Source organism: Ovis aries, chromosome 23 (genome assembly GCF_016772045.2).
Source record: "Ovis aries strain OAR_USU_Benz2616 breed Rambouillet chromosome 23, ARS-UI_Ramb_v3.0, whole genome shotgun sequence".
Taxonomy (NCBI): Eukaryota; Metazoa; Chordata; class Mammalia; order Artiodactyla; family Bovidae; genus Ovis; species Ovis aries.
The window spans coordinates 22,268,234-22,290,309 of NC_056076.1; the positions used below are offsets into that span (position 1 = coordinate 22,268,234).

The 22,076-nt window shown below is 44.4% G+C and overlaps 1 protein-coding gene across 7 annotated transcripts in view; it reads right to left on the reverse strand.

The window, feature by feature from the left end:
- The window catches only part of MAPRE2 (microtubule associated protein RP/EB family member 2), a 186,512-nt gene that overhangs the window by 22,363 nt on the left and 142,073 nt on the right, over positions 1–22,076 (reverse strand). For all 7 annotated transcript variants that reach the window (XM_012103352.5, XM_012103351.5, XM_042239398.2 and 4 more), the window contains one exon: positions 20,296–20,509. In XM_012103352.5, coding sequence (XP_011958742.1) covers positions 20,296–20,509 — 214 coding nt within the window. The remainder of the gene's footprint in view (positions 1–20,295; positions 20,510–22,076) is intronic.

Here is a 22,076-nt window from a genome sequence, read left to right on the forward strand (position 1 = left end):
GGTAAGCCAGAGCTCCGTGGAAGAACAAGTTATCAGGGAAGAAAAACTAAAAATAAGCAGAGGGAGCAGGCTGGGAGGGAAATGGGGTCATGGGAGATGCGGGCGGCTCACGGCAGAGGCCAGAGCGGCTGCCGTCACTGGCGCTGTCCCAGTTCCAGCTTTTTCCTGAGGAAACACATCCCTTGCTGCTGACAGAGTCCAGCTAGACTGTGGTTCACAGGTCTTGGCACTCAAGTGCCAGCAGTGATTCACAGACCCTATAAACTGGCACCATGCATGCTGCCTGGAGGTCTCTGAGATGAGAAAGATGAAGGCAGTGAGAGTCAGACTTGGCATCCCCCTGCTGCTGGGTGGGGAGGGGACAGTGGTGAAGAGGGGGCTTGGTCCACGCCCCACTCGCTATACGTGCTACACGGGGGATGGGAGCAAAACTTCTCCCTCCACAGGTAGGACAAAGCAAAGAAGGGAAAACAAATTCGAAAAATGTAAAAAGCTCAATTAAGTAATTAATACTTGAAATTTAAAATTAGAGGGGTTTTGAATTCTGATTTAAGTTGTTTGGAAAGAAACTTAATAGAAATAAACGTCTGATGGATGAGGATACATCCACGAGGTCGGCACCAGTTGACTGTACATTTCTACCTTCCAGTCAATAAAGGCAAAGACATGAAAGAACGGGAAGGACATCGGGAAGATCTTAGTATCTGCAGAGGTTAAAAGTTTTCTTAAAAAACCACACAATTAAAGCTCATTTTCAAAAGAATGTAAACTGAGCTCTTTAAATCCTCGCAGGCTGCAATCTGATATGGATGTAACTGACCCCTCATGGCTACCGTGTGATCCACACACACCAAGAGACACTAAAGGCTAAAATGCTTAAGTTTATAAAGATTAAAACCAAACCTTGTGTTTCCTGTGTTTAATGCTTTCATGGTTTAACTTTTTAGAATAATAGTAGACAATATCCGGTGTTATATCGTACTCATTAGACAGTTAAGAACTAGGTTTTTGTTTGTTTTAAAGTCTTGCTACCTTCTATCGTCTTCTGGGGTGTACCCAGCTTGGGGGGTGACAGATACTCTTTTCCTGGGCTGCAATCAGGATGCTAGCAGAAAACTGTACTGCCATCATTGATACTAAATTTAACACTGATATAATACTTTTATGTAAGCTAACATTCGTATTCCATTTTTGTGAAGTGACACAAGGGTGTCCTTGATAGCATCCAATCATGGCTTTAGACACAGGGGTTCTCAAACGCTGCCTTCATGCTTCCTCAAATGCCCCCAAGTCCACTGCTGACTTCACTTCTGTTCCTTCCCATGCCCCTCTGCTCAGTGATGCTTATATGGAAAACATTTACATAATAGCTTTTAAAGAGAGTACAGCTACTCCGGCAAGAACACAGATACAGATTTTTTTTTTTCTTGCAGCTATCAGACATTTCAATTTTTTTTGTGAGGCTGCATTTGATGACGTCCTGAAAATATAATGAGCAGTAGCCCTGTCTTACAAGAATCATTTTTCCCTCAAGTTTTCCTCTCTCCCCCTAACTTCCCCCTTCAAAATAAAAAGGAGTTTCAGAGTGGAGGAAACTAGACATAAATTCTGTACAAGTCCCTATAATTCTCTGATTTGACCCACTGGATAGGGACATGATTTACAATGCTAGCCTTTGAGCAGTTGTGTCTTAATTAACGCCTTCAGGAGTTGGGGGTATAAATATGATTCTAAGACATTTTAAACCATCGTTGTAAAAAACAAAGAGTGGCCTGATTCACTCTTAGTGAAGCCAGAGCATTGCTCTGTCTAAATGTCAGTAATTAGTAGCTTGCTTAACGTTTACAGAAAAATGCGCCCCCATTTTAGGCCTGTGAGGCCCAATGAATTCATAACTAAGAAGCAAATAAAAGCACTTTATCCTTCTTTATACTTGGCTTTATCCTCTGCGGCCGGGGCTCTGGCGGAATTTAGAAATTCTTCTCACATAATCTGCCATATTCTTTCTGCCAAAATCCTAAACAGAGGAGCTAAAAATATGACATTAATACTGTTGACAAGAACTGCAGAGACAGTAAAGATCAGGAAGCAACCTCTCTCCTGGTTGTCCCCAACTTCTTCCCTACTTTGTGAGCACCCCCCAACACGCACGCACGCATGCACGCACGCACGCACACACACCCGCTTCCTTCTCACTTAATTAAAAAGCCCACAGAGGAGGGGTGGGGACGCAATGGGTGCAGGGAGTCAAAAGGTACAAGGTTCCAGTTATAAAATAAATAAGTCCCTGGGATGTGATGTACAGCATTAACTACAGTTATTAATACTACAGTTAATAGTACTGTATTGCATATTTGAAAGATGACAAGGGAATCGAACTTAAAGAGAGAAACAACTTGTAACTCTGTGCAGTGATGGTTGTTAGCTAGGCCTACTGTGATGACCATTTCACAATATACACAAACACTGAGTCATTCACATGTCCATGTACATTCACATGTACATGTGAAACTAATAAAATGTTATATGTCAAATACACCACAATAAAAACAAGCCCAAACCCCACAGAACAACTCAAATATGACTGGAGCTATCTCGTACCTATGCTGATTAATTGTTTGTGGATCAACCTGACAGCACTTCCTTATCCCTGTTAACTTTGGCAAACAGGTGTTATTGTTTAACTGAGATAATGAACCTGGTTAAAATAAATAATTGGGCCACTGCTGGGGGAGATGGCATGGGGTGGGACTGACTGAAAAGAGAGAATTCCCACAGGAAGAGGATCTCCCAAGTGACTGACCGACACCAGAGCTGTCACACTGCGGAACGACAACAAGCTCCCATGCAACCCTGACCACCGCACACACACGATCTAAGACTTTCCTTCGACAATGCCTCTACACCTCCACTTTGTATGTTCTGTAATCTGCTCAGCCCTGAGGGTGAGAAAAAAAAAAAAGGCACCTCAGTGGCCAACGTTTTGTCCAAATGGAACCTTATCAGGGGTTCTGGGGTGCCCTGATTCACGAGATCACTGACAGGTTGGTTCTGTTACTCTCCAACGAGGAGTTCAGAGGCCTTACTGGCTTCTGCCCCATCAGGGCAGCCAGTGGCAAAACTGGGCTTTTCCTTTTTGCCACTTTGGTGTCAGCTTCTGAAAGTTGGGTGGCTCCACCTCTAAGCAGCTCGGGGCGGGGCTCCACAGAGCTGAGCCTGAACCACGTCAGTCCTGCAGAAGGAAGACCTGCTAGGAACACCGTGTCCTTCCTCTTGCCCAGGGAGGCGGTGGTGAGGAGCAGGGCCGGGGGCCCTGCAGCCTTCGGAACAGCCCTGGCCCCGCTGCCAGCTCACGGGCAGGACTTTCGCTGCCACCTGGACTTCTTTCTGTCCCACACAGTCAGTAGTCCCTCCTTCCCAGAGCTGGGAAGAGTACCTGGGTTAAGCCGTGGAAAGTTCCTACCCAGGAGCCTGGCACACGGTGAATCAGCACACCCTGCTATTATTATCACTCAGCAATTGAGGCCTGATTCAACTAATGACAAGAAAGCACACAGGCTTCCCACTTCTAGATGCCAGCAAGATAAAAACTAAACTGCTGACACGATAAGGAAATGAGACTCATTCTATCTAAAGGAAATCTTTATGAAAACAGGTTTAACCCATAACCCACCAGTGGGCTCCCAGGCCTAGGTTCCCCCATTCGGTACTCTGTCTTAAGAATCAGTAGACCAGAGCCCAAGTCTCTGTGCTCCTTCTGAAATCACCCCAATTCATGCATTCCTGTCACAAATATTTACTGAACCCTGACTGCGTATCTGGCAAGCTACAGGCACTTGGGATAAAACAGGGAATGAAACACAAAGATGCCGGTCCGTGTGGAATTCACGTTCTAACGGGGGGAATTTGATAACAGACGATAATGTTAATAAATTAGTAAGTGACATGATAAACCAGAAAGTAAACGCCACGGCAGAGGCAGGGCCAGGCAAGAGGAGGGAGTGCCGGGTGGGGCTGGGAGTGTGGCAGTTCTGAACAGAAACTTCTGAGAAGGCCTGAAGTTCAGGACTATCCATCGTGTAGTCCCCTCCAGTCTCAAGTCCTTGCTCAGACCCAGAGGACCTCCCTGAGTCCCTCCAGAAGGACAGGGGTCACAACTCCAGCCCCCTGGGTGGCAGCCCAGTAGGGACGCCACGAGGTGGGATTCACCCTGGGCATGCGTGGGGCTCACCCGGCCTCAAAGCCTCCCTCCTCACCAAAGCCGACGTGTCTGGAACAGCCCCTTGGTTCCAGCTTCCAGGATCCCTGGAAGGGACATGCCACTTGCAGGAGTCACCCTGACTTCTTCAAAGCCCCAGTGGGAAAGTGCAAGCTGAGCAAAGACCCGAGACAGGCGAAGTTGGCCTTTCGGACAGCCAGCAACAGAACATTCCAGGCAGAGGAAAGACCCGGCCTCACCTGGAATGGAGGGAGTTGGGGGTGCCGTGGGAGGAGGGAGCTCGAGAGGGACTGGAGGGTGGCCGCCACGGACCTCGGAGGTTACCAGCAGGAGTCCGGCTTTTGTTCTGAGGGAGAAGGGCAGCCATGGCAGGGTCCTGGGCCTGATGTGGGTTGCAGGCGGCTCTCTCCGCCTGCCGTGTGGACAAGACTAGCGGCGCTGAGGGTGCAGAGGCCAGCTGGGCGGCTACTGCGGCCACCCCTGGTGTGAGCGGTGAGTGCCCAAGATGAGTGTCGGTTTGGGAAAGCATTCACAATGCGACAGTTTAGAAAACCCTATGATACATCCCAAAGCACCAAACATCCGACCATTGATCACAACTTGGGTTTTGCGTCGTTCAGTTCAGTCGCTCAGTCGTGTCTGACTCTTTGCGACCCCATGGACTGCAGCACACCAGGCCTCCCTGTCCATCACCAACTCCTGGAGTCTACTCAAACGCACGCCCATTGAGTCGGTCATGCCATCCAACCACCCCATCCTCTGTCGTCCCCTTCTCCTCCCGCCTTCATCGTTAACAACAACTAAAAGGTCTTCTGGGATCAACAGCATCTGCTATGGGTTTCATGGGGAGGGTAGAAGGATGAGGCGGCGGAGACAAGAGCCATGAGTCAGCCGGGGTCCCTCCCGGCCCGCTGCTTGGAGCCATCCCACAGTGTGCTAACCGCCTCTGCCCTGGGGGAACGTGCCAGGGGACAATGCCGACAGTCCGGGCCCGAGCCCCCATGCCTGAGGCCTCTCCAACCAGTGGTCACCAAGAGGGGTGAGTAGCCTGACTTGGCCGGGCATGTCCAGCCGGTGTGAGCATTCACAAACCGAGTTACTTCTGCCCTGGTTACTGTCCCTGCTGGAGAGGATGTGCTTATTTTTAGCCATCATGTGACTCTCCAGTGTTTTCCAGGCTCTGCTTGAGTCACTCCGGTTTCGGAGAAATTTTCAGAGCGGGGGGGAAATGCAGGAACGCCTCTTCTTGAAACAGCTTCAATAGTAAAGATTCTGACTTTACGTGGTTATTTGAGCATGGTATGTATTTCTTTTGATAAGCTGACTTTTCACATCCCTCACATCCTGGTAGAGAATTAAGTGTGCTTTGCAACGCATAAGGTGTCAACCAATTACTATCTTATTCTAACAAGTTCAAATTCTTGTTTTGTAATTGTTCTCAGAGCAATTTCTCTCTAGAAGTAGAGAAGCTCCCTTACCCCTGTGAAAATAACATGCACCAGCATTCCGATAATAATTGAGGGGAACACTCCCTTGCCTGTTTACTGCAGCAATAAGGAACGCTGGTAGCTGAACGAGCCCAGCAACCCGAGTCAGCCCACTGAGAGTAAAGACACGGGCATCACCATGACAACATCAGTGTCATGTGCACTCCTGGCATACAGCCGTCATTTAAGCCAGAGGCTTACAGACTAAGATGGCCATTCTGGGGAACACTTACATTCATCCTTTATGATGTCCAGTCAGAGACCTCCTGGCTCCACTGACAAGACCAAGCGTTTCAGGTTGTCTTGATGATGGTGGTTAAGTTCACTGTGCTCCATTAACACTATCTTACTGGGACTCCCTTGCAAAGACAGAAACAGGCTGAAGCCACAGAGCTGCAGGAGCTCCGGGAGGTGAGAACTAGAGCTGAGCCCCACTCTAATCACCCACTCTCCTCCATTCCAGTTGACTCCCGTGCTCCAGGTCAATCCTAAAGGAAATCAAGCCTGAATTTTCATCGGAAGGGCTGATGCTGAAGCTGAAGCTCCAACACTTTGGCCACCTGATGTGAAGAGCCAACTCATTGGAAAAGATCCTGATGCTGGGAAAGATTGAGGGCAAGAGGAGAAGGGGGTGACAGAGGATGAGATGGTTGGATGACATCCCTGATTCGATGGACATGAGTTTGAGCAAACTCCAAGAGACAGTGAAGGACAGGGAAGCCTGGTGGGCTGCAGTCCATGGGGTCGAAAGAGTTGGACGTGAATGAACAATGAGAACAACCAGGTTTCTGCTTCCACCACCCAATGGCCAAGCCAGAAACCTGTGCATCATTTATCCTTGGCTTCCCCTGTCCTTTCTATCTCATATCGTATCACCATCAAGTTTTGTTGATAAAACCCCCTTAAAGTCTCTATAACTCACATGGCTGTGACTTCTGTTCAGGCCACCCTCCTCTCCTACATGGTAGGCTGCACCAGCTGCTAGGCTGTTGCACTTAAAACCTTTCAATGACTCCCCCAAATCCTCATGACAAATTGTAAACATTTGTGACTACAGAACTTCAGGCGACTGCCCCTCTGTGCTCTTTACCTCTTGGCGTACCCACTCTCCCCAAGAGCATGGGCAGGACCTGTGGCTTGCTTCCAACCAAACAGAATATGGGAAAGGTGATGGAATGTCACTCCCATCACATGGAATCCTGTAGGATTCTCTCTCTGACTCTGTTTGCTGGCAGGCACACTAGAGACTCACCCTCCTGGCCTCGAAGAAGTCGACTTCCACCGCAAGCACCCATGTTGGAGAAGCCCCTGGGGTAAGGGATCGCAGGTGGCCTATGGGAACTAGGAGTAGCTGCCAGCAAGGAACTGAAGCCTCAGTCCTGCAGCCTCAAAGAAGCTGCCAACAACACAAGGGAGTTTTCCCCAGTCAAGCCAATGATTAGACCACACCCCCAGCAGATGCCTGGATTGCAGCCTGGTGAGAACCGAAGGCAGAGAACAAAATGAAGCTGTGCCTGGACTTTAGAGGCTGTGACACAACACACAAGTGTTGTTTTAGGCTGCTAAGTCTCTAGCAGTTCTGCAGCAACAGGACATGAATACTGCCTCTTCACACATGATACAAGGGCCCTGGCTCACCTCTGCAGCCAGCCTTACACCTCAATGTCCATATGGAACGACAGGCACTTCACTGAATACTGCATGTTCTTTCTTAAAAAAAAAAATTATTATTTATTTTTGGCTGTGCTGTGTCTTCAGTACTGGCTGCCCGTGGGCTACTCTCTAGGTGCGGCGCTCCAGCTTCTCACTGCAGGGGCTTCTCCTGGTGGGAAGCTCTAGGCTGCACAGGCTCAGTAGCTGTGGCTCCTGGGTTCTGGAGCGCTGGCTCAGTAGTCGTGGCACAGGGTCTTTAGCTGCCCTGCAGCCTGTGGGATCTTCCTGGATCAGGGACCGAACCCACGTCCCCTGCACTAGCAGGCGGATTCTTAACCACTGAGCCAACAGGGAAGTTTGAGCATGCTCTCTTTTGATTGCAACATTCTACTCTGTTTGCAAGGCTCTTTTCCAAACCCTTCACCTGGCTAACTCCTACTCCTTTGCTAAGTCTTAGTCAAACCTCGTGTCGCCCAAGAAGCTTTCCTAGAGTACGCTAGGTCAGCTCACGTGGTCTTCTTCCTACACAACCTCACTGCACTTACCTCACTTTAATCCTGTTGTCTATTTAGTGCCAGACTTCCTCACAGGCTGTAACTTCCTGATTCCCTGTCTATTTCCAGAACCTCTCACAGTGCCTTAAAGAGCTGTTGAGAGACTGAACGAGAACTCAAGTAAAGCTTTCACAAAAGGGCAAGGAAGCCAACAAAAAGAAACTGTTGTTTAAGAACTATTTTCTGAGCTCCTGTGCAGTACACTATGCCATTTTCTGAGCTACAGCGTCAGGGGCTCCTCAAGTGATGGAGACGATTGGCGAAAACATCCAAACAGCCACGTGCTGGCGTAAATGCTGCATTCTCCTTGATCCACAGGGACACTGCAGTGATTCAGTTTAAATCAATTCAACAAATACTATGTGAGAACCCTCTATGTGTCAAGCAACGTGGAAACAAAGATTGAACAAGACAGAACTGGTTGACAGTTTGGTTCACTCAATTCCAGGGGGATCGAGAGAATTCTTCAGGTCGAAACTGTCTTCAGTTCCCACCCAACGTACCAAAGGACAAAGAAAGGCACCGGTGACGAAGAAAAATAGGCTCACTGGTGACTTGTGACAGTCTGCTCATGGAAACAAATAAATGCTAAGGCACTGCCTTTTGAGGTTTAAAAGCTTTCCTGTGAGGCTAAGAGGCCAAGCGCCAAGTTATTATACCTGAGGAGAGAAAAGGGACGATCCATCACGGAAACGCATGGGTCTGAGTTCCAGAACTGATGAATATTTCAACACATACAGGGAGCAGCTGTGTAAGAATGACCCAATGCTGGTGATGAAAAGACCCAGTACTGTTTAAAATGGGGCCAGGACAGACCTCCCTGGTGGTCCAGTGGTTAAGACTCTGCGCCTCCACTGCAGGGGGCATAGGTTTGATTCCTGGTCGGGGAACTAAGATCCGACATGCCGTGTTGCACAGCCAAAAACAGAAAAAAGCCAGGATGATCTGCTTCCCAGATGAAGACAGGGTGACAATGGAGGCCCTCACCTCCTCCTGCCAAGTCCCATGTAAGGGCACAGCGTGTGGCATGCTGAAATCCGTGCCAGTTTTGTCCAAGGGGCTTACTCTTCACTTTGAAATCACCCAGATCATCTACTCAGAGAATGATCTCAATTGAAGGATTAAAAAATCAGAGATTTGTAATCCCACGAACCTAGGGCTTGGTTTTCTGGACTTTATACACATTTCTGCTTTGGAGTTGATAGGAGGAACAAGTAGCTGAATGTTTGTTTCCTGCATTTACAAACATATATAAAATACAGTGACTCTCACCCCAGAGCCTATTCCAAGGATAAACGTGAATGCTGTTTAAAAACATAAACACCATTCAAACAGAACAGCATGTGCTCTGTTTCAAGCCGTTACAACACTGGAGGGCCTTTTATTTCCTTCACTAACTTCCTGACCCAGGGACTGAACTCACATCTCTTATGTCTCCTACATTGTCAGGCGGGTTCTTTACCACTAGCGCCAACTGGGAAGCCACTAAGAATATTGGAGTGGGTAGCCATTCCCTTCTCCAGGGGATCTTCCCAACCCAAGGACTGAATGCGGGTCTCCTACACTGCAGGCAGATTCTTTACCATCTGAGCCATCAGAGCAGGATATTTGAGAGGCAATATAACAACACAGTAGTTAAAGAGCACTAGACTCTGGAACCACAGGGCTCCCAGTTTCCAGTGTGTGACGCTGACAAGTTATTGAACATCTCTGTGCCTCCGTTTCTGTGACTCTAAAATACGGGTGGGATGGGGACTGTCCACCATTTAGGACTGCTGTGAAGCTCAACTGAGCTCAAACAGGTTGTGTTTAGAACAGCGGGCATTCAGTATGTATTCAATACTTACTCCCTCTATATCTGATGCAAAGAGCCAATTCACTGGAAAACACTCTGATGCGGGGAAAGAGTGAAGGCAAGAGGGGGAGGGGGAGGCAGAGGGTGAGATGGTTAGATATTGTGACTGACTCAATGGACCTCAATTTGATCAAACTCCAAGAGATAGAGAAAGACAGGGGAGCCTGGTACGCTGCAGTCCATGGGGTCACAAAGAGTCAGACTTGGTGATCTAACAACAACAGAATTTTACATGTTTTCCCTTTCCCTACCTTCCATGAAAAATTCATAGTAGATTTCAAAAACCCCAACCTGTGATACACTTTGATTCCAAGAAGCCAAAATAATTAAAACTTATAAACTGAATTAGTAGGTCATCTGTCAAAGGTGCTGTCTCCTGAAACAAACACATCAGGATAGAAATGGAAGATACACATCTCTTCCTAGGAAGAAGCCCCGGCCTCTTCCACAGACACTGCCAGAAGAAGAGTCCTTTCTGAGGCTCCCCAATTCTTCACATCTCTCTGTTTCCCTTTGTGCCCAATAATCCAGACTCACAGATATTCAGTATCCTGCAAGGCAGAGTGCTGCTCGTATTTTACGCTGTGGTTTTATCGTTATAGATAGAGGAACACAGTTTTAACTATACTTTGAGAAGAAAAGTATCCTGACATCTAGCTTATATATTTCACATATGATAGATGTGTAACTGGAGGAGCAAAGCCACCATTACCCCCACTCTCCTTCCAAGGAGTAGGGAATCTCCTTTAAGAACCTAAGTAACTGGACCACTATAATCCACCCCCGCCCCCATTTTCTCCAGGCCTAAATGTAGCTAAAGGAGCAGCCACTGGTGTGCATCTTAGGGGATGATTCCTCAATACAAACAGGCCAAGGGTGTGCCACACTGATGGAGGGCAGGGATGGAGTGAAAGATACATTGTTCGTATAATAAGAAGTGCTAACACCCATTTAAAAAGGAGTCTTGCTAATTATGGGACTGGTAAGAAAAATGCATTTCTTCCTTGTTATGAGTTGATAGTGCATGATTTTTTAAAATCAACATTTAATTCTTGAAGTAGGTATGTGGATAAGAGAGTATGTGGTTAGTGACTGGGGACTGTGGGACAGCAGTGCCAGGCAGATACACGCAGGGAAGTTGTAAGAACGAACAGGCATGACTCCTTTTGATGGAGCGACTATGAAGGGACAAGAAAGGTGATGGCTGCCTGTGCTCATGCTAATGGGGTTCTCGGGAGTAAATGTCATTATGGGCTATTTTAGTCTAAAGAGAAGATATGAAAAATATGCATTTCTTGGAGTAAATGATGACTTTGGGGTTGAGACCAACATTTGTATTTAAAGAGTGGAGTTTCTCAAAAGCTAAATGAAGCCTTACATCGTGACAATAATGAAGACAAAGGTCTTGTATAAAGGTACAGCCCTGAGGTCAAGGTTAGAACTCCTGAGTGGAATTTAGCTTCTTGAGTACTTTTTACTTGGACTCTTGAATTAAAGCCTGTTAAATAAGAAACACCAACACTCAACAGAGCAATGAAACAAAATCCAGAGTCTCCATGACATAACATCACAATGTCTAAGATAAAATCCAAAATTACTCAGCATATGAAGAGTCAAGAAACGGTGGATATAGCAGACAAGAACTTTACAGCAGCCATCATGAGCATTCCCGTCAAGTAAAGTACGCTTATAATAAATGAAAGATAGGCACTCTCAACAGGGAAATTAAAATAAAAAAACTGAAAGAAATAGTTGAAATATAAAAAACGCTCAGCAGTAGATAGAGATGACAGAGAAAGAAGAGAGTCAACCTGAAGATACATTAATAGAAACCATCTAAAGAATAGAGAGAATACTGGGAAAAAATGAACAGAGGCTCAGGGACCTGAGAGATAATATCTAAAGCTCTGATATATGGAAAAATGAAGTTCCAGAAATATAGGTTACAGAGAATGAAGCTGAAAAAATACTCAAAAAATGCTGAAAATCTCCCCAATATGGTAAAAGACATTTGCTTAGAGACTTAAGAAGCTTAATGAACTCCAAAATAAGATAAATTTAAAGAGAACTTTGATTAGGCACATCACAGTCACACTACTGAAACCCACAGAGGAAGAAATCTTGACTGCATCCGGAGAAAGCAGCCTATGACTTACAGGGGAAGGTGATTAGCGTGAGGACGCATTTCTGGCCACAGGGAGTGGGAAGATGTCTTTAATGGGAGGGCGTGCGCAGTCACTACAGTTGTGTCTGACTCTTCGAGACCCAATAAACCAAAGCCCTCCAGGCTCCTCTGTCCATGGGATTCTCCAGGCAAGACGACTGGAGTGGGTGGCCGTTTCCTGCTCCAGGGGGTCTTCCCCACCCAGGGACTGAACCCACATCTCCTGCATTGCAGGCAGACTGCTACGGAGGTACCGGTACCGGGGAAGCCCTAACGGGAGGGAGGGAAGAATACAAGATCCGTTTGAATTCTTTATCTAGCAAATAGCCTTCAAGAATGAGGGTGAACTAAAGCCATTCACAGAAAAAGGAAACGAAAAGAATCTGCTGTCGTTGCACCTGCTTTACACGAGATAACTTCTTTTTCTCTGTTAAAGTTATTGGGTCTGAAGAGCAATGAGATCAGTAGGGAACTCAGATGTTCAGGAATGAATGAAGAACACTGGAAATAGGAAAAAATATGAAAAAATAAAATTTTCTCTTAATGTCTTTAAAATTCATATGACTATTTAAAGCAGCACTGCCTAATAGGAATAGAATAGGAGCCATGTAAATAAACTGCTTCTAGTAGCCACATTAAAAAAATCTTGAAATTAATTTTTAATACATGTCAAATATACACAATATATGCAAATTATCATTTCTACATGTAATCAATATAAAAATTATTAAGCTAGTTTTATATTTTTCCCATACCAAATCTTCTAAACTCAGCATGCATTTTATACATACAGCACATTTCAGTGTGGAATAAGCACACTGCAAGTGCTCAAAAGCCACTGTATAATACAGCACTGATTCAAAACAAAAGTTATAACATCGTCTTGTGGCATTTATAACGTATGTATGTTTATAGTACAATACGTATGATAGGCAAAACAAAGAACACTGGAGGGAAGGGTTGTCAGGGTTCCACATTTTATATGAAATGGTATAAAGTACACTGTGAAAAGGCAAGAATATAATATATACAGTAATCCTTAAAGCAACTACTGAAAAAAAATTAATGCAAAGAGATACTGTTAAAAAGGCAATAGATAAAATAAGATGAAATACTAAAAAAATTTCTTCTAATTCAGAAGACAATAGGAAAAGAGAAATATAAAAAAACAGAGGGCACAAGCAGAAAACAAATGATAATATGGTAGCTCTAACTCCAGTCGAATCAATAAGTAAATTAATAATGAACTGACATTCCAATGTCCACAGACTACGAGAATGAATAGAAAATGCAAGACCCAAATACATGCTGTTTATAAGAAACATACTTTAAATAGCAAGACAAAGATAGGTGGAAATTTACCTATATGGAGTAAGATACACCATGCAAACAGTAAGCATAAGAAAGTTGGAGTGGCTACATTAATATCAGATAAAACAGACTTTAAGACAGAGATACCTTTTACCAAAGATAAAGAGGGGCACCTCTTAAAATAGAAAGGTCAATTCATCAGGATGACTCAACAATCAGAAATTTTCTATGAACCTAACCACAGAGCCCTAAACACAGGAAACAAAAACTGCTAGAATTAAAGAGCTGCTGCTGTTTAGTAGCTAAGTTGTGTCTAACTGTGAACCCATGGACTGTAGCCCTCTAGGCTCTTCTGTCCATGGGATTTCCCAGGCAAGAACACTGGAGTGGCTTTCCATTTCCTCTTTCAGGGGATCTTCCAATCCAGGGATTGAACCTGTGTCTCCTGCACTGGTAGCTGAATTCTTTACCACTGAGCCACCTGGGAAGCCCAGAATTAAAAGGACACATCGATAATTCCATAATTAATGTTAATGCTCTCTGCAGTGACTGTTAGAACTTGGTAACTACTAAAAAGAAAAAAGCAGTAAAAACACAGATGATCTGAATAACACCATCTACTACCTTGATATTGATATTTCTAAAACACCATACAACCAACAACTGCAGAAGGCATATTCTTTTCAAGGGACAATGACCAAGACAGACCACAATCTGGGCCAGAAAATCAAGATCAGAACAAGGATTTTAAAAAACCACTGTAAACTGCTACATTTCACTGCTCCTCCTAAAAGACATAAAACAAATTAAACTTTGTGGGAAAGTAAAAGCAACTCTTCTTTACCCAGTGGTGATCAGTGATGCTTACTTAGGTTGTAGGTACTCAAAAAATATGCAAACACTGGTAAATAAACACAATCACTTTGTTAAGGTTGTATCAACAGCCTTCAAGAACCCCAAATTAAAAATAATTGCGAGTAAGAGTATTCATATACTCAATACAGTTTCTGAAAAATGTTGTTTGGATTTATTTAAATCTCCATTTAGGAATTTAATTATGATCATTCAAATGCTTTATTCTATTCTACGTCTTAGGTTGCTTCCTTTTTGAAATCATTTTTCTAGTATTTCTGTTTAATCTTATTTTGAGGCTGGAATGCTAAAGTCCCTAAGGAAAAGAGAAAGCTCAGAATCAATTTCCATAGCAACTCTAAATCCACCACACTATATTTGTATATGGGAGTTTGATTTAAGTACATTAATATATATGGATTTGCAACATGTCTAAGCTGTGGTTGCTATAGGAACCGCAACCTCAAATTTCCTTTTAAGTTTAGTAAATGCTCACACATAAAAACTGATCCCTCTGACAGATATCTCAAGTTGCAGATATGGCTGGCAGCAATAAATTTATAAACATGACTCACTATGATATATGCACTTAATAGATATCTATCATTATGAAAATGTGCATTTTAATACATGTTTCTAGTTGGTAAATCAAAAGCAATTCAAGATGCAATTTCTCAGGATGGAGATAGAATAAGACTTTGCCAGGCAGCCATTCATCCTTAGCAAAAGCCTGTGCCATGCTGAAGCTTTCTATAGCCTAGCTAAGTCACCCAAATACACACAGACACCAACAAGCTCTATCGCTTCTCTGAATCCACAGAATATCCTGTTGTCTGCACTGAAATGGCAAAAAATCTGGCACATTCTCACAGAGACAGAACCCACCGAGCATCTGTAGTGCATCTATTTTGTACACAGGCAAATAACCTATGGTGCATGGCTGTATAAGTACTCTGCATGATGTAAAAACACAATTTTTTTCTTCCCATGTAGACAGTCCTTTCTTAATTATCAGTGTGGGTAATCCATCCCATGATCTCTTTTCCCAATTCTAACATGGCCTCTTTGCCACAAGGCACACTGTGGCTCCTGCATACTGCTCTTCAGGTATGATTGCCAGGACCTGCACGTTAGCTTTAATATTAGCTTACGGAAGTATTGAGAGAGAGAGAAAGCCACTGCAAAATGGACCAAATATTTCAAAGCCAAAGTGAAAAAAAAAAAATAAAAGACCATCTCCTATTTTCAATTGTACCAGACGTTGCTTGTTTTCACTAATGCAGATAATTAAGAAATGACCAAGGCTTAGAGGTGGAACCAGTACTCTTGCTTGGGAAATCCCATGGACGGAGGAGCCTGGTAGGCTGCAGTCCATGGGGTCGCTAAGAGTCGGACACGACTGAGCGACTTCACTTTCACTTTTCACTTTTATGCACTGGAGAAGGAATGGCAACCCACTCCAGTGTTCTTGCCTAGAGAATCCCAGGGACGGGGGAGCCTGGTGGGCTGCCGTCTATGGGGTCCCCCAGAGTCGGACACGACTGAAGCGACTTAGTAGTAGTAGTAGCAGAGGTGGAAACAAATTACTTCCGAGTGTTACTAACCTGGCATTGCTGTAAAATAACTGACGTAGGTAGGTGAACTTCCCAGACAGCTGGGGGCCCTGACCTCACCAAGCGGTTTAATTTGTCTTAATTTTTTTTTTTTCCTTCTGGGATGCAGCACAGCTTGCGGGATCTCAGCTCTCTGACCAGGGACTGAACATGGGCCATGGTAGTGAAAGCCCAGAATCCCAGCCACTAGGCCACCAGGTAACTCCTTGTCTTACATTTTGGATGGACAAAATCAGACTTGCGTACGAGGATGGCTTTGAATGGTTTTAGGCAAGAGGTGGAGAGGCCAGTTTAGAGACTGTAAAACAGTTTATGGAAGAGATGATTATCAGGAGAAAATTAAAATCTTAAGAATGAGAAGGGAACTCTGAGTGTATCAACCAGTACATGCTGGTATTGTGCAGATCCTGAGGACGACGGAGACACATGGCACTCTGTGATCCAGCAATAAATACCTCAGGCTGCTGGACCACTGATAACATTGTGGGTTTTTTGTCTTTGCTTTTACCGATACTCATACTTTCTATTGCTATCACTGTACCCCTTGCCCTAATAAGGTACATGCTGAGAAACCATACCCCCATGTTTGTTAGAATTCTATCCAAATTAAGAAAGAGCAAATAAAGTGGATCAAGAAACACGCATTTCCGGTTATAAAGTAAATAAGGCATGAGGTCATAAAACACAGCGTGAGGAATACAGTTGTGAATGTTACCTTTGCACGGTTCAGATGGCAGTGAGAATCACTGTGGTGGTCACTTGCAATGCATGCAAACGGCAAGTCTCTATGTTATACGCCTGGAACTAATATAGTGGTGTATGTCAATTAAAAAAAACAAAAATCAAAAAAATAATGTAAAAGAAAGACCAAATAGGCTCTGGATAAGTATTCTAGGAACTCTCTCTTATATGAATTTGATAGCACAGATTCTATACCTATTCTGACTTTTGGAATATTCTGGCTCACATTTTCTTGGCTGCTTTCCCAAGAGTTGGATACATGACCCCTAGGGGAAAAAGTGCGTTCTCACTATATTTATAGGAGTCTTTCTCCTATGATAGCTTTTGAAACAATGTTCTACCTGTTTGGTGATGTATACCTGTGGTGCATACCTGGGTTATCATTTTTTCAGTGTAGTTTTACTACCCCACCATGTCCAAGAGTCAGGACATGGTTCATAGAAAAGGGGACGGCTGGTCTGACTCCTGGAAATATCCTTTCTCCTTGATTAGGACCAGTGAGGTGAACGCGGTCAAGGCATCAGGAACACAAGCCTGAGAAATACTGCCTTCCCAAACACGAGAAACCAAATGTATCATCTGTTTCCTGAGCTTTGTCACCTGAGAAGTTAAGCTCTGGAAACAATATTATTTCTCTTCCAGGTTCATGGACATTCTTTCTGTCAAAATGGCACAAGGTTCTTTGTGGCTTTTGTGAAAGACAGATGAGGGAGTTCCTGGAAAGCAAGGCCAAAGGGGTACAAGGACAGTTCGTGTGTGTGTGTGTGTGAGTGTGTGTGTGTGTGTCTGTGCGTGTGTGTCTGTGTGTGTGCGTGTGTGTGTGTGTCTGTGTGTGTGTCTGTGTGTAGTCTGTGTGTCTGTGTGTGGTCTGTGTGTCTGTGTGTGTGGGGGTTGGTACCAGTTTAAGGACACGTTATGATTGCAGAAGAAAAATGTTCTGAGGCCTGTCCAGGTCTACTGCTGAAAACTTGAAACAGTGGCAGCTGCAATTCAAGATGAATCGGGACATCATGAGCAGTCCAGAGGCCAGTGCTACCAGCCAATCTTGGTTTTCGCACCTCCTTGTCCCCCCCACCTCCATCTGCCTGTATCCCCTCGGCTCCAGAGGAGGCACAGCACTCCCCTTCTCGATTCTGGTCCGAAAAGAATGACAGCCCCTGACCAAAGCTGAAGGCCAATTTAAACCGCCGTACATTTTGGTTCCCCAGTTTCCCTGTGGCTTCATTTTTACACAGCCTCTTCCAGCACCTCTGTCCCCCCCAAAGGTAAACACATTCCCTTTCCTCTCCAAACCTCTTTTGATGGCCCTGACCCCGTTTTTTCCCTCCAGCCTCAGGGTCACGCTCCACCAGTTTCCCCTCTTGAGTCCTGCTATATCCTTCTCACAGAATCTTTCTCGCATCTTACAAACCGGCTCCTTGTGCCTTGTCCGAAAAGCAAACAAAATCAAATCCAGGACAATACCATTGTCGCCCAGATGCTAACTTTCTAAAGCATCTGTCAGCTCTTCCCCATCAAAATGGGAAAACATACCAACAAAATGTTTTTATTTTCCTCCACCTTTTTCCTGACTTTTTGGTGAAGGTAGAATCTCCTCTCCCCACATCACTTTCACAGCTATGTATAACACCCTTGTTAAGCCGCTGCCATTGAGGTGGATGGATTCAGCATTTCAACAGACCAATTTTGCTCAAGGACAATTAATCACCTCCCAGGAGCCAGATATCCTCAGCCTATTTTCAGGCTTCATCCTATCTGAGCTCTCCACAATTAATAGTTGGTGCTGCTATTGGTGGGCCCTCTTGCTAGAAATGTCCTCTCTGCTATTGAGCTGTTTTTCCCCCTGATGTTCCTCCTTTTCTCAGTTTAGCAAGGGTTTTCTTCTTGCCCTTAAGTGTATGTGTTCCCAAAGATCTGTGCTTAGTTTATTTATTTACGGCTGTACTGGGTCTTCGTTGGTGTGGTGAGCAAGGGTTACTCTTTGTTGCGGTGCTCGGGTTTCCCATTGCGGGCTCAGGCAGTAAAGCGTCTGCCTACAATGTGGGAGACCCGGCTTTGATCCCTGGGTCAGGAAGATCCTCTGGAGAAGGAAATGGCAACCCACTCCACTATTCTTGCCTGGAAAATCCCATGGATGGAGGAGCGTGGTAGGCTACAGTCCATGGGGCCGAAAAGAGTCGGACACGACCGAGCGACTTCACTTTCACTTTTCTCTTGCTGCAGAGCCTGCAGGCCTATGGGCTCTGCAGCTGTGGAGCTCAGGCTTAGGTGCTTGGAGGCATGTGGGGTCTTCCTGGACTAGGGACTGAATGCATGTCTCCTGCCCTGGCAGGTGGATTCTTAACCACTGGACCACCAGGGAAGTCTCTTGTCTTTTTTTTAAGCTTATTTAATTCTATGGCTTCAAAGTTGGGATTTTTATGCTGTCTCAGTTTCCTTCCTCCAACTCCTTTAACCCATTCCTGGACCCATCACTCTACTAAGAGACCACCAAGTTGGAACATCCAACGGACCCTCCCCATCCTCAGTGTACTGGACTCCTCAGCAGGTTTAGACACTGATAACTGTTCTGCTCCCCCTGACACGTTATCCCCTCATTTCTTTCCATATTTCTGGCATCTTCCCTGCTCCCAGGTGAGTCCCTCCTTTCCTACCCAAACATTAAATGTTCAAGTTCCTCGGGGACTCCCCCTTTCTCACTCAGGACTAACTTCCAGCCTCAATTACCTGGATGTGGGAGACTCACCAAATGTTTATCTCTAGCTGACACTTCCTTGAGTTCCAGATACCTGTACTCATTGTTTACTACCGCACGCACGCATGCCCAGTTGTAAGTTGTGTTAACCTCTTTGTGATGTCACGGACTACAGCCCGCCAGGTTCCTCTGTCCATGGGATTTTCCAGGCAAGAATATTGGAGTGGGTTGCTATTTTCTTCTCTAAGAGATCTTCCCGACCCAGGGGTTGAACCTGTGTCTCCTCTGTCTCCTGAATTGGCAGGCGGATTCTTCACCACTGGGCCATCTGGGAAGTTTTATTATAACCATTTTTAATCATTCTGGTTAGAGATTGGGCATAAATAAGGAATTTGTATTCTGATAAACTGAAGGTTACAGAATTAACAAGTGTAAATGCTGGTTTTCAAATGGAAACACATGGTTTCTGAGGATTTCATTGTTTAACTGTCCAGTACCACAGCTGGTGTTTATAATAATGACCCTCATTTAACTGTAACACATTCTGCTTGGTAAAAAGTCTGTTTTTTTTTTTTTTTTAGGAAAGAATATTTGTAACATATCTTACGAAGATTTTTCTCTAGAAAAGTTAAAACATTTTTTAAAGTTCCAGGTATTTATCATTAGTGACTTCACTTTTGGACAAAGTTGGCTAAGTGAGGTCTTGCTGAACGTGGTCCCATAAAAACTGGCACTGCCCACACAGGAAATAGGATAGATTTTTCATGAATTTCCTCTGAAGGATTATAGAATATGATCCATATTTAAAAGTGTTAACAAGTTCATATTCTAGACTCTACTGGCAGCAATTAAACAATAAAAATATGTCAAAATCTAATCACATTACTTGAAATTTCTCAAAAAAAGGAAAATGCAATCTATCCCTGGTTGTATAGCTTCAGTGACATCAAGTTCTGCCTTTTTAATAGTTTAAATCCTGATTGTTAGACTTACTAACTAGGAAGATAAATGTGGTCAGACAACAATAAAAATCATCCAGAGGTGTGAAAATACTGACTGCTGGGAAGAACCAAGCAAACATAGGACAGCACAGGAGGGCCGGAGGCATCTTCCAACACGGAAGTGACTCCAGAATGACACTGTTCCAGTACCTGCTGTGGGAGAGTTGGCATGGTGGGACTTCTTGGGCAGGTTGAAGATCTGTTCACCCGGGTCGGGAGGAGGGATTGCGTCTTGCCCTTGTCGTGCCTCTACTGGGTCATACTCCTTCCCATCGTAGTTAGCATCGTAGAACTTCTTAAACCACTGGATAAAATCCAGGTTGTCCTGGAAACGCCCTTTCACTAGCTTCTCCACGGGAATTACCTGCAACATAAAAGCACCGGGTGAGTCACAAGCCCCAGGCCAGTTTGTATTTAACACAACTGAAGAGCTCCCAAAACAGAACTATTTCCCCGTGTCTGCAATTCACACCTCCTGGCCTCTCCCCTAGTGTCTTAGCCAGTGGTATCCCCAAATCCATAGAATTCTTCATTATACTAAAGAAAAATTAAAATGGTGTAGCTGATTCTCCTGGGATGTTTAATACCTCTGAACAAACCATAAGGAACATTAAAAGGTTGCAGCTAATTTGCCTGGAATATTTAACGCATCTGAACAAACCTTCCAAACTAAGGAATACCCCGAGCTGTCAAGAAGGGCGGAGCCTCTTCATAGAGTGTTTATTGCCAGAGCATCTCCCCCTAAAAACATCTGCGTCTGGGATGTTGTGCTGTTCCAACAGACACAGCTCGATGGGTTTTCCTTATTTCTTTGTAACACCTGGTCCAGTTGTGTTGGAATAAGCTCTTAAACCAACTGTAACTATTAGAGTACCAATGGATAGGAACTCAAGTCAGTGAAAACACACACTAATCTAATGGTTCTTCTGAAACAAAATGAGCTTTCATGAAACTTATTTACAATGTAGAGACACAAGCATAAAATAAAAGCAACTAACCACAATACAGGGCACAGTAATTCATGGGCTACACAAGAACACAGTTAATGTGGCACGCGTGGATGGGGGTGCGGAGGAAAAGAGAAACGATTCAGGCGAGGGGAGTCACAGAAGGCCTCCTGGAGGAGGAGACACTCAGCATTTATGTCAATTTTTGAGATGAAGCTAGCTTTTCACGGAGTACTTTCCTACTGGTAACCTAAAAAGCCAATCAGTATTACCTTCAGAGGTCTTTTCATGGTACTATTTATAAATATTTTCTATTAAAAATAAATATTGTACTATTAAAAATAAATATTGTACTATTTATAAATATTTTGTAACTTTTGTTCATGCTAATACTGTGATTATTTTAGAAAGAGCCTTCTTGGAGTATAAGGGCCTTTCATTAACATGCTACAGTATTTTTCTTTCTGCCAAACATGAACACATATCAACAATTTTAGATGCTGTTGCTGCATTAGCCAGTCAAAGCAGGCACTTAGTTCTGTTGACTTAATTTTGCATTTCCTATCAAAATGAAAGTCCCGAGGTCAGAAGTCCAAAATCAGAGGTGACAAGCAAATATCAGTACAGGTACTTCTTCTGTGCTGCCATAAGCTAGAACCAACACGGACAGGGACAGTCTCTACACCAGGACCTTTGGGTAGAATCGTAGCATATTAAGCTGGAGAGGCTTAAAGGTCATCAAGGTTACTGTCCCTCCAGTGACAGTACCAGAATTTTATCTTCAACATTCTTTTCTTTTTAATCTTCAACATTCTTACCAATGGCTAACCCGCTCTCTGTGTGAACACTTCTACGGATATGAAGCCGCAAGTTTGTTACATACAAGTTCCGTCAATAAACCCACGAATGGGTATCTCTTTTCTTTTCGATCTAGAAACACGTACACAGAAATAGTACAGAAATGTACAGAGAAATGATGCTAAT